This window comes from Trichechus manatus, unplaced genomic scaffold, assembly GCF_000243295.1.
Source record: "Trichechus manatus latirostris isolate Lorelei unplaced genomic scaffold, TriManLat1.0 scaffold00108, whole genome shotgun sequence".
Classification (NCBI taxonomy): domain Eukaryota; kingdom Metazoa; phylum Chordata; class Mammalia; order Sirenia; family Trichechidae; genus Trichechus; species Trichechus manatus.
In genome coordinates this window covers 123,923-140,939 of record NW_004444044.1, presented here as the reverse complement: position 1 = coordinate 140,939, position 17,017 = coordinate 123,923, and the positions used below count along the sequence as shown (strand labels likewise).

The window sequence follows — 17,017 nt, the reverse complement described above, 5'->3', positions numbered from 1 at the left end:
ACCAGTTGTGTAATTTGAAGTGGAGGGTGTAATTCAAAGATGATGAGCTATGAGTACTCATAGTAAAAATATAGGAAAATTACTATGATTTTTTCCTTTTTTTTTTTTTTTTTTTTGTCAGAATATTCTCCTAACTCTCTGAGAAAGCTGCAATGATTTTTGGCACAGTAGTCTTTCTTGGGACCTTTTACTTGTTCAGGTCATGGTAATACAGTTACATTGGGGTGGGGTGGAATTATGGAATCATAGAATGTTTCAAACTTGGCTGTGGATAATCTCTCTACCATAGGAAAGTGGTGAGTCAGTGTAACTTCAGAAAGCCACAATTTCCTCATCTATTAAAATGAAATAATATTTAAATATTAATTATTTAAAATAATGTGTGTAAATTTATTGGCAAGTAGAAGGTACTCCATTGATAGTAGCTATGTTTATTACTATTTTTCCATATACAAATAATATCCAAGCCACTTTACCTTTCAAATTTGAAAATCAAATTATATATGAATTAAGCTATTTTATTTCCATTAAAGATTTAGTTTGTACTTGAATCTTAACCCAGTTATTCAGTAGTTTTTTTAATGCATTAATAATTCAAAGTGAATGCTTTGTAAAAATATGATTTTATGCAGCATCATTCTAAATAATAGTGGTGGTGGTAGTATTAGTGGTAATAGTAGTAATAGTAGCACATTTCTTCCAGAGACCTGCCGAAATTTTTACAGATATTGCTTTTCCAACGCTTAAGAAAGGGTCCTGGAAGGCATTACTCATGCCATTCAGTCAGCTTACTGAAAAGTGAAAAATGCAACTTATCAACATCAAACAAAATGAGTAGCTTGTTTTTTTTTCAGTAAGCTAGATTGAACTAAATTGTTTTGATGTTGTTTCTTTCCAGGTAGACACACTGACACATTTCTAAAAATTGATTTTAGATTTTAAATTTCAAGGGCTATTTAGTTTACTTCATCAAAAAATTTACCAAATGCCCAACCTGTGCATGGAGAATTCCAAAGATTAAAAACAACAACAACAAAGACTTGGTTTCTGCCTCTTTGGTGCTGATGTCTAGTCAAGGTGTCAGACACAGTGCACACTCCATTATAAGTGCTATAATGAAGCTGGGTATAAAGTTCCTGGAAACATAAATGGTGGAGCTTTTCATTCAACGTTGGAGGGGTGTTTTTTAGAAAATTACAGACAAGTGACATTTTCTTGGTTTTTAAACAAGAATAATGAGTTTCTTATTTGGGTAAGAACAACAATTTTCACATGTACAGTTCAGTGACATTCAATATGTTCATCATATTGCTCAAGCGAAAACTTCATTGTTTTTATTCACACAGTAAAGCACTAAACCAGCAAGTCAATGTATGAAACCATTCACCGGTAATACTGTGGGCGTGAGAATATTCTTAAATAAAACATGCTGAAAGTTATCTGCCGTTTTCTTTGAGTATACTCACTGAATAAGAAGTTCTCCTAGCTTTTAACAGGACTATATATACATCTTCAGTAATCATATATGTTGGATATTTTTTATTTGACTTGCACTGGAATGCACATCCACACATAAATGATGCTATTGTTATATCACGAATATTTTAATTTAAAGGATGCTCGTGCTAAACTGTCTATATTCTGCCTCTCCTTTGTGACCAATATCATGTATTTTAGAAGTAGCTAAGTGAAATTATGGATAATTGGATCAATCATGGGTTATAGCTTTTAATCATAGAAAACTGAGCTGCATGGAAATTGAACCTACAGTCTTGATCTCATTGTGCTCTAGCCACCTTAGATATCATACACAAAAGTGTTTATCTAAGTAAGTGTGTATGTGTGTGCATGGTATAGCCTTCTTCATTCCAAAAAGGATTTGAGGTAGTTGGAATTATAGGTGTAATGCAGAAAAATCCACTATATTCAGTGTGCTTAAAAATATGAAAAGCTCAGATAAGTTTAAATATAAAAGATACTTTTCTGTTTCCTCCATCAGCTGTTAAGAAGAAGGCTAGCTTTATCACTCCAGTTCCAGGAGGTGTGGGACCCATGACGGTGGCAATGCTTTTGAAGAACACCCTTCTGGCAGCTAAAAAAATCATTTACTAGAGCACATGAAACAACAAAGTGAACTGAAGTCATGCCATTTATTTATTGGACAAAGGACAGAAAGCTTTATATTTTACTACAAAGCTATTTATTTCTACATGGTATTTATTTTTTCATGGATGGAATCATTGTGGATCGGGTGATTCACACAACCTTATGCATTTCCTGCTAACAGATTTTGAGTTTTAGGAAAAACCAAAACAGTTCCAATGAAAATTTGGGTGATGGTTATTTATTTTCTGAATAATATTTGTTCATAATGTTAAAACAATAAAGGGCTCATGATAAATGAATGTATTTTTGACACTCGATTAAATATCACACACAGTATGTTTTCAACAAATGTTTTGTCAGCCAGATTGGCACCCATATAAAATGTAATTTATGTTTTGCCATAAACATACTCAATTTTTAATATATTTTATGTTATGTGTCATATAGTTTAAAAAGTTTACTTGATAAAAGAAAAGCAGAATATTAAAAATCTTGATCTCATACATCTCCAAATCCATCTTATGAGGCCATCCTAATGAAAATGATGCTGTATTCAAGGAAAGGAAAATATTCAAGGAATGCAATGCTACCTGGAAAAGTAATGATTGTGTCCAATTGTGACTGACTACTGGCCTTAGTAAAAGTATATGAAGCATGTCATTCTTTCGTCTTCTGGAAAAATATTTGGACATTGTATTCACCGAGGAATAATGAAACAAGACAAAACCTAAGGTTGTATTTTCCTGCAAATATCAGACAAATATAGTGTGAGCCAGGCCATCATTAAAGTACAACAGTTATTTGTTAAACAAAACCTCAGAAATCTAATAGGAAAATGTGATACTTTCAAGGTACTAAGCCTAGACCTTAGGATATGACTCAAAATCTACTCCTTTGTTGCCAATAGCTCTTTCCTCTTCTGATATGACATTTGGTTCCCAAAGCAAATGCAATGTTTCTAAATACAATTTTTAATTAGGAAATACATGTGAATGTCAGCTGAAGACTATTTTGAGATTACTATAGATTTCAAAAATCACACGCCCACACATATAACGTGCATTGCATGCCTAGGAAAACAATGTGTGAGGGAGTTGCGTGGTTGGTAAAAAACATATAATGCGTATGTGATTTTGTAAAAACACGGTACTGTAGCCACTTAAAGGAGCCCTGGTTGCATGGTGGCTAAGCACTTGGCTGCTACCCAAAAGGTCAGCAGTTCGAACCCACCCACCAGCCACTCTGCAGGAGAAAGATGTGGCAATCCGCTTCTGAAAAGATTACAGCCTTGGAAACCTTATGGGGAAGTTCTTCTTGCTTCTGTAGGGTCGCTATGAGTCCGAATCGACTCAAAGGCAATGGATTTGTTTGGTTTGGTAGCCTCTTAATTAACATTTTGTTATTGTGCCCAAATCCTTGTATGAGTATATGCCAGTAATGGTTCTCATACAATGCATCAGTATTTATCATTGTGTACTCTTGATAATTTGTGTGAAAATAGACCAGATGTTTATAATCAATGTTACCCATATAATAAAAGTAGTTTGTAAAGGAATAGCTGTCTTCTTTTTCTTTGGATAGCTGTTTCCCTGTTCATATATTTGTTACCCATTTCTTTAAAGCATGCTGGGAGATGTACAAAACAAAATAAGTCCCAAACATGAAAGAAAAGTTTCTGCAACCCATTCCACAATTCGTTCAGACCAATTGTTTTCTGATATCCATGACAGAAGTTTAAATTCAAAACTCTCAAGCACACATTTCAAAAAAGGCCTCTTTACTTTTTACTAAACTCTCAAAACAAAATGACTTAAAACATGTATATGTGGAAAGGTGAAGGTTGTAATTTTGGGGACTCCCAATGATGCAGGAGGGGTTATTTTTGGACATTTTTGCCCCTCTGGCTAGATTAGAATTTAGAATTTAGCCTTCTCAGAAGCTAATGAAAACATATAAAGGAGATAGAGTGTGTTCATGGGGACCATCACTTTATTTGTGGTCCATAAAAGGTAGACCTGTGACAGTATCATGGAGGAGCTTTAGAGAAGTAAGTTTCCGTCTCCTACAAGCATCTGTAAAGAGAGGTCTGAAGAATTAATGGGGGCTGAACAATAATTAGAAGGTATGGAGCCAAGAATGAGCCTAGCATGTATATACATAAAAGCCAGGGTTGCAGTCAGACTAAAGTGAAAAGTGAGTGTTGGAGAGTGGTGGAAATATAGCTGAATAAATACATGAAAATAGATTAAGGAGGGCCTGGATAAATCAGGCAAAATTTACACGGTATTTAGTAAGCTATGTGCATTGTTGCTAGAGGTTTGAGGATGTTATCATTGATGAAAATGAGGAAGTTGTAAAAGAGCTGATATTAGAGAAGAGATAATATTTTCAATTTAAGGCATGTTGAGTTTTAGATGGTGACATAATATATAAATAAGAGTTCTGAAGTAATACCAGTGTGGGAAGAGGATAAGAATTCATGGCTAATGATGTAAATTTAGGACTTATCAGCATATGTTAACCTCTAAATTCCTGACCTATTTGTTGACCATTATACACACCCTGTGTCTTCCTACAGTTATTCAATAGTAACAGCTATCATTAATTGATCACCTAAAACCAGTAAACTAATTGCCATGAAGTCAGTTCTGACTCATGCAACCCCACGTGTGTCAGAGTAGAACTGAGCTCCATAGGGTTTTCAATGACTGATTTTTTGGAAGTAGATTGTCAGGCCTTTCTTCTGAGGCATCTCTGAGTGGATTCAAACCTCGAACCTTCTGGTTAGCAGCCGAGCATGTTAACCATTTGCACTACCACCATGTGTTAAATGCTTTCCTTTTTTTTATCTTTGCTCCTTATTGACAATCCTCATTTGATAGATAAGCAAATTGACCCTCAGGGTTATTAAAAGCTTCAGCCAAGGCCAAATGGATAGTAAATGTGGAAATGGAATTCAAAATAAATTCTGTTGGAATGATGTGACCCCGAGCCCACAACCTTTTCACATTATTCTGCCTCATCTCAATGCCTTCCAACCTAGAATTCTTTCCCTTATCTCTACATGTCTAAATCCTACTCATTATTTAAGATTCCCCTCAAAGAAAACTTGTCCATGAAAAATGCTGTGACCGTATGAGCCCCACCCCAAACTCTCACAGCTCTTTATGCACATGCACACATTCATGGCATTATCACCCCCTACCCCACACTGTAGTTATGTATGTACTTTCCCTAGCTCCCTTAAGTTCCTTAAGGCCAGAATCCATGCATGATTCATCTTGCAAACATTACACCCAACCCAGTGCCATGGATGTAGTAAGCATTCAGCATTTTATGAATGAATGAATGGCAACTGACTCCATGAGAATTACAAAATGAACTTAAAGAGAGCTAAAGCAATGGACAGATGACCACTTTCTGCACAATGTCCAGCAACAAATCATGGTGAAATAAAGAGTAAGCAAGAAAGAAAAAAGTGAAAGAAGGAAGGAAAAGAAAGAGAAAAGTACAGGAAAGAAGAAAAGAGAAGACTGAAGAAAAGAAAGAAAGAAAAGAGTAAATTGGCTTCTGGAGATGCTTGTGACTAGAGGAGAGAAATGAGTAAATTAAAAAGACAGAAAAAGTGGTAGGACAGAATGGTAATGGAGTGCCACATTGCTTAGACTCTCACCTGCCCTTTTCTCACTCTAACATTTTCTAATGTGTATCAGGAATGAACAAAGATACCAGTGAGGCCAATACCCATCTCCCCCATTCTTCAGGACTGGGGGGAAGGACTTTTGGTGAGATGATTGAAGAAGTAAAGGTACTTGACTCTGGAGAGCAGCTCTCTCTTCCCTCCCCTCTTCCTTCGCAGCTGCTGAAGCCTCTCCTGTATAAACAGTAAGTGGTGTTCATCAGTATGGGTTCCAGAGGAAAAGAAACCTGTGGGACACTTACAGCTGTTTTCTGGTAAAACCTTAAACTAAAGTGTGGGTTTCTATATTATCTGGCCCAATTCACCAGAGTGGAAAAACATCTAGAAAGGCAACAGTCCTGATTATACATAAAGAGTTTAAAACCTGTTCCATATCGTCTGGGAAACTTTAACTTGATGGGAGTTAACTGGATAATGCTTGAGTGCAATGAATATAAGTGAGTCAGGGAAGTCCAGCATCTGAAAATCACTACTAACAGCAAAAATGAAAGCAATGGACAACATCAAGAAGTAGATGCCATCCACAGTGTCAAATGTTTAAAAAAGGTCAAGGAAAAAAGTTGCTGGCCTTGGTTATAAAGACAGTTTGGTGACCTTTGAGAGAGTGGTTTCAGCTGAGTAGTGAGTATAGAAGAATGAAGAATGATTATAGGGAAGTGCTGACAAAAGAAATGTGTAGAGGACAAGCATATACTTTAAGTGTAAAGAATTTGAGGCATTGGACAGCAAAAATACAAGAAAGTGAATGATCAAAAATAAATATAGATAGACTCTTTTTGGTCTGACCCCACACAATCTGTTAACAATATAGATGTAGATAGAGACAGAGATTTGTAGACACTGGTACAGACTGGGTGAAGACCACTGCCCAATGTTGGATTAGAAGTCCTGTGTTATACAAAAGAAGTAGAAGACATTACCCTTGACCTCAAAAAGTTGGAGAAAGAAATGAAATAAATTTAAGTTTGATCAAAAGCTAAGATGTGGTACCTAATAAAAGGAATCAGAAAAAAAGAAAGAAGGAATGAAGGAAGGGGACGAGGAAGGGAAGCGAAGAGAAGGAGGAAGGAAGGAAGATGAGAGAGACAATACCACTGAAGAAGCTCATGGAAAGGGGGATTAAATATGCTTGAGAGAAACGTTGGGGAGGAGGAGGTAGTTACTTATAATAGAGAGATCTAGAGGGAAGGATAAGGCTTACACAGAATTGTAAACACTCTATTTTTGTTTTTAGTGGGAATCAACTTTGTCTTAAATTTTTTTGCTATTGTTTTCCACTTGAAGTCTAAATACCATATTTTTATGCAAATAACACACACGTTATATGTTTTTTTTGCCAGCCATCAACCCCGTCATGTGTTATTTTCCTAAGCACACTATGTGCGTTATATGTGTGGGCGTTATTTACGTGAGCATGTTATTTGCAAAAATACGGTAGATATGAATACAAGGTATTGTATATAAGATCCAGTTACTTGTTAAACTCTGTATTCTCATCACCTTATATGATAATAATTCTAAATTTATATTAATAATTATATGTGGAGAGAATGGTTAGGTTTTAATAACAGAAAAGTGTATACACATTGAGCCCAAATATGGCTACACAACTCCTACCAACTAACTTTAGAGATATTTTAAATCTTTTATAGATGGGGAAAAATATGCTTGACCTAAAAAAACATTTTTTTAAGTGTAGCAGTTGAAGAGGTTCTTTGATACCCAGTTGTAAAAATTTGAGAAGGGCACAGGTAGGCACCCTCTAATTAAAATCTTCTGTGGGATGTACCACTGAATGGTACATGAAGCAACTATTTAAGATTGGGATACTGTGTCTAATTGTCTGACTTAACAACGTTAGTCAACAAGACAGCAGATGCTTCGTTAGCCAAAGAGAACAATGATCCTATGACACAGCTCAACTCTCCTCAGCTTCAAAGACTGAATCTCCCTGGTAAGAACTGACAGAGTGTCCAATAAACTGGAAGTGACAATGGGAAGCTCCTTGATAGCAGGAGTTTCATCCAAACCTTCTCTTATATGTCCTACATTAATAATTTATATTCATTATATGTTATATGAAGGAATGATCTGGTCTTGCATCCCAAACTCAGGTATGGTATTTCTGATGACAAATGCTATGTGAGATTCAGAGAAGAAAGGACTGGTTAATGAAGGTTCTTTGTTTCTCTCATTCCAAGTATGTGTCAAAGCCACAAATCATTTAACATTTAGTTTCTTATGATGAAGACAATTAATTTAAAGCATGATTTTTGGAGATAATTAAGAGCCTTCTTCTGAGATCAGTACAGCAACTCCTACCAGAGGACACAGCCCACTGAAATGGCAAGGGCATATGATTTGGAATCTGAACATTGGATTTCAAGCACTCATTTTGGGGTGTTTTCTTTTGGCAAGTCACTAAATTCTCTGGAACCTCCACTCCTCATTTTTCATATGGGAATAAAAATAAGGCTTGTTATTTATTCATTTATTTACTTAAGACAGATTTACTGGACATTTACTTTATGTTAAAAAAACCAAAAATCAAACTCATTGCCGTCCAGTCAATTCCGACTCATAGTGACACTGGATTTGTTTGGGCTAATATTATTGAGGAAAGAATTGAGATAACATGCGTGAAAACCCTTTGTAAAATGCAAAGCACTATGTAAGCATCAGTTAATAGTTATTACAAAGATGATTATTGTACCTCCATTTCCAGTCTTAGAAATAAAGACATTTAGTGCCCATCCTGGCCTCTCCCTTCAGAAGCTGAAAAAGGAGTTGTGATGGTTTATTTAGTCCTTATAAATGATTTAATTTTTCAAAATTAAATTAAAAAACAGTTGCATCGGTATATCCACAGGGAACTGCCAGAAATTCAAGTCAGATTCAGAAGAGGACATGGAACAAGGGATATCATTGCTGCTGTCAGATGGATCTTGGCTGAAAGTAGAGAATACCAGAAAGATGTTTGCCTGTGTTTTATTGACTGTGCAAAGGCATTCATTCAACTGTATGGATCATAACAAGTTGTGGATTACATTTCGACCATGGGAATTCCAGAACACTTAATTGTGCTCATGCGGAACCTGTACATAGACCAAGAGGTGGTCGTTCGAGCAGAACAAGGGGATACTACATGGTTTAAAATCAGGAAAGGTGTGGGTCAGGATTGTGTCCTTATATCATACTTATTCAATCTGTATGCTGAGCAAATAATTCAAGAAACTGGACTTCAAATGTAAATGAAACTTGATTATATGAAGAAGAACACGGCATCAAGACTGGGAGAAGACTCATTAACAACCTGTGATAGGCAGATGACACAACTTTGGCTGCTGAAAGCAAAGAGGACTTGAAACACTTATTGATGAAGATCAAAGACCACAGCCTTCAGTATAGACTACACCTCAACATAAAGAAAACAAAAATCCTCACAACTGGACCAATAAGCAACATTATGATAAACAGAGAAAATACTGAAGTTGTCAAGGGTGTCATTTTACTTGGATACACAATGAACACCCATGGAAGTAGCAGTAAAAAAATCAAAAGACACATTGCATTGGACAAATCTGCTGCAAAAGACCTCTTTAAGGCATTAAAAAGCAAAGATGTCACTTTAAGGACTCAGGTACGCCTGACCCAAGTTATGGTATTTTCAGTCACCTCATATGCTCGTGAAAGCTGGACAATGAATAAGGAAGATGGAAGAAGAACCGATGCATTTGAATTATGGTGTTGGCAAGAATATTGAATATACTATGGACTGCCAGAAGAACGAACAAATCTGTCTTGGAAGAAGTGCAGCCAGAATGCTCCTTAGAAGTGAGGATGGCGAGACTTCATCTTATGTACTTTTGACATGTTAGCAGGAGTGACCAGTCCCTGGAGAAGGATATCATGCTTGGTAAACTAGAGGAGTCAGCAGAAAAAGAGGAAGACCCTCAATGAGATGGATTGACACAGTGGCTGCAACAATGGGCTCAAGCATAGTAATGATTGTGAGGATGGTGCAGTACTGGGCCGTGTTTTGTTCTGTTGTACTTAGGGTTGCTATGAGTTGCAACTGACGCAACAGCACATAATAACAACAGCACATGATTTATTTTTAAATTGTCACCAATGGTGCAAAAGAGGTCTATTTGATTTATAGTGCAAATATTATTTACCTGGGGAAAATATTATCCAGAAATTGCCTTAATAATAAACAGTTAAAAAAAATAAACACAAAGGTAGATATACAAATTATAGGCACATTTAAAAAGAACCAGGTACTAAGTGTTCTTTTAACTTTAAAATGGTGACTCCTGTGGTAAAGGATTGCCCAAGTTATAATGAGTTCAACAAGCTCATTCTTGTGTGATTTCTAAAGCCAAATTTATATTTGAATAGTGAAAGGGATCCTTTCTGGTAAACCTAATTTGCTGGGTGGACATGATGCAAATAATAACCTATCTTGCACGTTTTCAAGGTGCAGAAACTATAAGCAATTCCTGATAGAAAGGCACAACACTTCAGAAGAACATATTTTAAATTATTTATAATAATTTGGGGCAAGTAAAAATTTATGGGAAGCTCTAATAGTATCAAAATGTAACAGCAGTAATTACATATTTTGACCTTTAAAATGATACTTTAATAATCATAACTAGATTAACTTTGAGAAAAATTTGAATGTTGAACTAAATTTAAAATTTCTATTCATTAGATGTACCCAACCAAAATGTCATTTTAATTTTATCTTAAAAGATAATTTTAATCTTACTCCTTTTTTTGTTTTTGTTTTTTCTGATACTTTACTGGTTCTTTCTAGCCTAATTACTGGGACACTGATTTAAACATTGTTGTTCCCTGATCTTGGTAGCATATACCATTTTCTCTGAAAAAGGTTAAATGGCAGAATGACATGAAATAAATGTGAGGCTATTAAAACGTTTATATTTACAGAATATGTGTAGTAAAACTGAGTAGCAAAAAATAAAATGAAGTATTAAACTTCTTTGTTTTTACACAAGTTCTCTTGTTCTTCTCTGCTACTGAATTAAAAAATTTCTAGATCTGCTATGGAGCTCATAGTGGGTAATGAGAGTTAGTATGACTGACTGCAGTTTCAGGGATATTTGGTTTACAAACATCAAAACTCATCTTTGCTGGAAGCCTATCTAAGTCACTGATACGTTTTGCGCTAGCATACTTCTGGTCCCACCAATGAGGCCTTTCCTTATTCTTTTTGTTGTTTTAAGTACTTTTACACACATCATTATGCCCACAGGTAACAGGAAACCAGTGTTTCAAAAGAAAATTTGATCACATTGCTAGATAACACAGGTATCCTAAACAAGTGCGTGAGCGCCTGGAGGCTCTACACTGCTGCTGCCAGAAGTACATATTTTTTTGATTGGTAAGAACTGCCAGATGACGCTTCATGAAATATAAATGCAAGAAAGACTCAGCTCAATAAAAACTTTCCACCCGTCAGTCTAGAAGGATAAGAGAAATACACTGTTAAGCAACTGCAGGAAATGGCTTTCGGAGTCCCAGTATCTGTCTATCTTTTATTCAATGGTAGGTAATTTCCTTTTTTGTTTTGTTAACTTTGTATCAGCGTAAAATGAGAATAGGATTTATTTTCTCTAAAGCAGAGAAAAGGTGGCTTCTAATAGTCGTTCTTCGTGACAAAGATCAGAGCAAAGAATCTCTGGATTAATTTAGTTTCTTATGTAATGTGTGTTCCTCTCTTAATATGTTTGACACCTCTTTTTTGAGACCTCTAAAATGTTTGTTTTATACACTTGAAGAGTAGTTGATTTAACTACAATAGTGTCCTTATGATTGAATGATATAGGAATGTGTTCATTTTCTGTTAAAGATTAGTGTGCTTCTATTTTCTATAATATGATTATTAAAGAAATCAATAGAACTGTTATGAATGAGAAACAGGAAATTGCCCTAGTTAGAGTATGAATTTCCAATGTAAATGAATTAAAAATAGAACAGAAATAGGAATATACAGAATGACTTTGGACCTCTTGCTTGTACATAGAAGGAGGCTTGTGTGTTAAAGATGACTTTCCCCCCGTTTGATACAGCAATGGCGGCATTTACTGAAGAGGCAGCCGTCACTGTAACACCACCAATCACAACCCAGCAAAGTAACTGGACAGTTAACAAAACAGAAGGTATTTTCTTTGCATTTTTGTATTTCAAGTGATTTTTTTTTTTTAACTTTTGGGAGAATTCTGGATTCTGATAGAAGCAATATTAGAAAAACATAAATATATATTTTATTATTAGAGAGTCAATTCTTTTAGCAGGATGCTGTTCAATGGAAGTGACAGGCTAATGTGTTGTCAAGAATTGTCTTTAAAAGGAGAAAAAGTAGGCCTATGAGGGAAACAACATTTGTCTTCAGTTACTGTCCTGAATGTGAAATGTCTCACATTTTCTGCTTGATTCCTGCTTGGTTCTCAATGACCCAGGCATGTCCAGAGGCAGATAGACCCTATTTGGCCTTCTTGATGAGTGACATCGTATTTTGGTCTGTGATTGTACGCGTTTCAGCCAACGAAATTATGGGTATACAACGAAGCACTAATCCACTTTCTATCATCGTTGGAAAGCTTTTATTCTGGTTAATGTGCGTGTGTGTGCATGTTTCTTTGCGGGGGGGAGGAGGAGGCTTTTGTTTTTTGTTTTTTTAGCATATCCTCTACTTCCTAAGCACCTACAACCCATTTTTATTGTTGATGGTGATGATAAGTGTTCTTTTTCTATTTTATGATTATTATTACAATGACTTTTGGCTGCTGTTGAGCATCAGCATTTTTTCAAACCTGTTTGAACTCTTCGAGGTGAACTTGGAAAGCTTGTTACCTGCCACGACCTGTTTATTAGGTGGTTATGATTCTTACGGAGGCAAATCGCATACTGCCCCCTGATGTAAAGCCAGGCAAATAAAAAAGATCAAGCCAAAATTTTGTTTCTGAATACAAAAGATAGTAATATTTAAGTAAATGAGGTAAGTTCTTCATTAAAAGATTTACTTAAAAATGTATTACCCATTTGTTTTTTCCAATATCTGTTTGCAAACAAAATCAGTGTGCATCTTAGAATAACTTTAACTGTTTATTCTGAGCCATACATTGTCTCTGATTTCTTGTATAGACCATAACAATGCTGCTTCTGAAGTCAAGTAGGGAAAACACCCCTTTTCAATTAGCTACTCATGGCAGTGCACAAGAAGGGGGAAATTCTCACACTACTCTTCCCTGGGGAAGAAACAGAATTCAAGTTCATTACCTCACAAATGTAAATCTAAAACTTCCTAAGTTCTGATTTCTCAATGTAAAGGGGGAGAATTGAAAGATTGTGTGAATTCATCTATATTTATTAGCACTCCGGGAACATTTGGGAAGCATTGCTAACAATGACCTGCTAAGACTAGAATCAATGCTGCCACCTTTTGGCAAACTTGTACCTCTATACCTTATTATGTAGCTTCTAAAGAATGGAAGAATCAGCAATCCACCTCCACCCCCTAATTAATTAATGATATGTCTGAATGATGCTAATTCCACCCCAGTGAATATAACCTACCAAGGGGAACAATAGTTCAAAGAGAGAGCAACCAAAGAGTATTCTTAAAAGAGAGGTTATCTTTACATATGTGTTAAGAATCGACCATAAAAGCATGACCCACTTCATCTGTTACTATTGGATATCCTTTTCCTAGCTGACTATACAGAAGGACCCATAGCCTTGAAGTTCTCACCTCCTTGCCTGGAAGACCACAATAGTTACTGCATCAATGGTGTTTGTGCATTCCACCATGAGCTGGAGAAAGCTATCTGCAGGTAATTGCAAAGAACATGTCAGATTCTCGAGACAGGAGAAGATGAATTTATGCCTCTAGTGTTTCACATCGTATGTCCTCACCTCTGTCTTATCTAGTAAAATGGGCACATGATCTGAGTTCTCTTTGTATATGAATATCTAAGGAGTCTTTTTCTAAGACACCAAATTCTCATTTCTCAAAAGTATGGCTTCCAGATTGGCAGCATCTGTGAAACATGGGAGCTTGTCAGAATCTCATGCTCCACCCCAGATTTACTTAATCAGAATCCTCATTTTAACAACAGACTCAAGTGATTAGTATGCCTCTTGCCATATTGAATATTTAAAATATCAAGACAAAATCACCCTAGGAGATAGGGGCAAGTGGTTTTTGTTTTTTATTCTACCAGTGAAATCATCATATTCTCAACTTGCTATTATATTGTCTGGGGATTGGCTTCCAATCTTGCTTCCGTGACTTCGGCACTAAATTCCCCCATGTTTCAATTTCTCTACTTATATTCACGGGGTTGTTTGTAGGCTGAAATGAAATAGACTGGCAAAACACTTTAGGAATATAAAGTTCTAGAGCAACATAAACCAGTTGCTGTTGAGCTGATTCCAACTCATGGTGATCTTATGTGTGTCAGAGTAGAATTGTGCACCATAGGGTTTTCAGCAGATAGCCAGGCCTTTCTTCTGAGGTGCCTCTAGGTGTACTCAAACCACCAACCTTTAGGTTTGCTCAGATCCTCCTATGAAAGTGTCAGCTAAGGATTTTCTAGACCAATTCATGCAACCATACTACCGTTCCCCTCTACCAATCAAAGAAGTTGCATTAATATGGGCCTTAATGAAATAATTATTATAAAACAATAGCTACTTCATTATCTTTAACAGGTTGACGTTCATTTGGTATTTTGCTTTCCCTATTCAAATTACTTACTTTCCTTCAAAGTTTTTTCATTCTTTGAAATTGGTCATTTCTTTGTACTTCTGTTGTCATGGGTTTTAAAATTATATATTGTTTTCTTTTTTTGTTTGTTTTTAAAGGTGTTTAACTGGTTATACTGGAGAAAGGTGTGAACACTTGACTTTAACTTCATATGCTGTGGATTCTTATGAAAAATACATTGCAATTGGGACTGGTGTTGGATTACTATTAAGTAGTTTTTTTGCTATCTTTTACTGCTACATAAAAAAGAGGTATGAAAAAGACAAAATATGAAGTCTACTTGACACTCATTCATTTGACAAATATTTATTGATCCCCTAAAATGTGTCAGGCATTGGCAGGTATAATTTTCTAGTGAAAATGGGCATAAATCTGGCAGGTTTCTACATAATAATTGTTTCGATGCCTTTTCTCATAAGCTCAGAGAACTGATAGAAATCTATCTTCAGTTGCTATAGGATAGTTCCAATTTATAAACTCCCTTTATCCTCGTCTCTGTCTGCCTACATCAAAGTTATAAGTGAAAAGGACAGTAAGCCCCATGGGAAGGGACTATGTATGTCTTGTTCTCAATCGTACATTCAGTGCCTAAGTTTGACTGATAAGCGAAAGCTTGGCGGTTCGAATGCACCAGCAGCTCCGCAGGTGAAAATAGTTGGTGCTCTGCTCCTGTAAAGATTACAGCCTAGGAAACTCTATGGTAAGTTCTACTCTATCATATAGGTTCACTATGAGTCGGTATCAACTGGATGGCACACAACAACAACAGTGTAGTACCTAGCACACAATAGACACTCAGCGAACATTGGTGGAATGAACAAATCAAGAAATGAGGATTAAGTGAATGAGAACGTGTGACAAACATGGGCCACTTTCCTTCCAGACATTAACTGAGGTATATTCAGGAGATACTTTCTCCTGCTAAAAACCTAAGAAGATAAACTTGATCTACTAATAAATGTAAATTATTTATATATTAATCCTTATTTTTGGCTTTTCTACACTAGTACTTTTTCCTTAAATCCATGTAACTAGGGAAAAGTCAAGAAACAATGTTATATACATTAATTAGAAAATACAAACATGTTTCCCTTGCTATACTTTACTTAACTAGATTGTCATTTTTAAAATGACCAAGATTACCTGAATAAAATTAGAAAAATTTTGCTTTGCTTAACACTTTCATCTCTGAAAGAGTCAGCTGTATGTTGTACCAATTTTGGATTTGCCTAAGACACCAAAAAATAAAAAAATAAAAGGAGGTAAGACCGTTTAATACTAACAAGCCAGCTGTCTGAGGTCAGATTCCTTGGAAGCAGAGCCAGAGATGGGGATTCCGGTACACGTGATAGGTTGAGGATGTGCTCTGAGGTGAAATTGTTAGAAAGTAAGGAAAGTAGACAGATCAGAGAAAGAAACTAAGTAAAGAGGTGGTTTTAGTTGAAATCTAGCCTCAGCGTGATTCCGCAGGGAGATCTAGACTGCGAATGGCAGCACAAGCTTGTCCCAACGAGGCAAGGGGGCTTAGTTTTAGCATCCCATATCAGTCAGTCGTTGGCTACAGGATCCCCTGGTAGAGTGGGAGGCCAAAACCAAAAACGAAACCAGTTGCTGTCAGGGCAGTTCCAATTCATGGTGACTCCATGTGTTGCAGAGTAGAGCTGTGTTTCACACGGTTTCCAGGGATGTGACCTTTCGGAAGCAGATCGCCAGGCCTTTCTTTTAAAGAGCCTCCGAGTGGGTTTGAACTACCACCTTTCAGTTAATAGTCAAGTGTTTAACTGTTTGTGCCATCCAGGGACTCCAGGAGTTTGCAATCTTCCAGGAATCTCCTGGTAAGGTGCTCATTGGCTAAGGGAAATTCTCTGAAGTGGGATGCTGCTGTGGGTCTTTTAATACTCACCGCTGCTGAGGGGTGGGTCCACAGCTGGGTAAAGGGGACCTGGGTGGAGTATCAAGAAAAAATGCTACACCAGCACATTTATCACATTTATATAATCCACAATAATCTATACAAAGAGCAGTCAAATTGATATGGAAACCAACGCTCTCTTTCAGGTGTCTAAAATTGAAATCGCTTTATAGTGTCTGTTCCGGAGGGAGACCACTGTGAGGCCTTTGTGAGAAAATTTCATCAAGACTTTCGTAAAAATCAGCGGGTCCAAAACAGAAATCTTCAGAAGAAACAACAAAACTTCTCAAGCTGACTAGACTTGAAAAAAAATAGAAGCTGGGATCACAATGAGATGAGAGGAAAAATTCAACGTTGGTCTTTAGACTTTGCAGTAGTTAGGGTGCCGTGGGAGTCAAGTGAACAAGCTACAGTGATCGAAGCCAAGTTCATAGTCCTACACTGGGTTTGCTGTTATTATGTGGTTATTGTTCTCACTGCAGAAACACTGAGTTTCAGGCTT

General features: G+C 36.3%; 2 protein-coding genes across 2 annotated transcripts in view; both read left to right on the top strand.

Annotated features, from left to right (window-relative positions):
• The window catches only part of MTHFD2L (methylenetetrahydrofolate dehydrogenase (NADP+ dependent) 2 like), a 181,141-nt gene extending 178,790 nt beyond the window's left edge, over window positions 1-2,351 (top strand). Inside the window, exon 8 of the mRNA XM_004383311.2 lies at window positions 2,000-2,351. Within this exon, the coding sequence (XP_004383368.2) occupies window positions 2,000-2,112 (113 nt within the window). The 3' untranslated portion in view covers window positions 2,113-2,351. The remainder of the gene's footprint in view (window positions 1-1,999) is intronic.
• Window positions 2,352-11,085: 8,734 nt separating this feature from the next.
• On the top strand, window positions 11,086-16,770 carry EPGN (epithelial mitogen). The gene is made up of 5 exons (XM_004383307.2): window positions 11,086-11,380; window positions 11,905-11,994; window positions 13,548-13,668; window positions 14,702-14,854; window positions 16,662-16,770. Exons 1-5 carry the CDS (start codon window positions 11,338-11,340, stop codon window positions 16,714-16,716), a joined length of 462 nt encoding a protein of 153 aa, XP_004383364.1. The 5' UTR covers window positions 11,086-11,337; the 3' UTR covers window positions 16,717-16,770.
• The last annotated feature ends 247 nt before the right edge of the window (window positions 16,771-17,017 follow it).

Bases quoted from the DNA above. Each gene is read 5' to 3' on its own strand.
- EPGN (XM_004383307.2), top strand. From the start codon at position 11,338: ATGGCTTTCGGAGTCCCAGTATCTGTCTATCTTTTATTCAATG. The intron at 11,995-13,547 runs GTATTTTCTTTG...TCCTTTTCCTAG, and splicing joins GACAGTTAACAAAACAGAAG to CTGACTATACAGAAGGACCC. The intron at 14,855-16,661 runs GTATGAAAAAGA...GCTCTCTTTCAG, and splicing joins TACTGCTACATAAAAAAGAG to GTGTCTAAAATTGAAATCGC.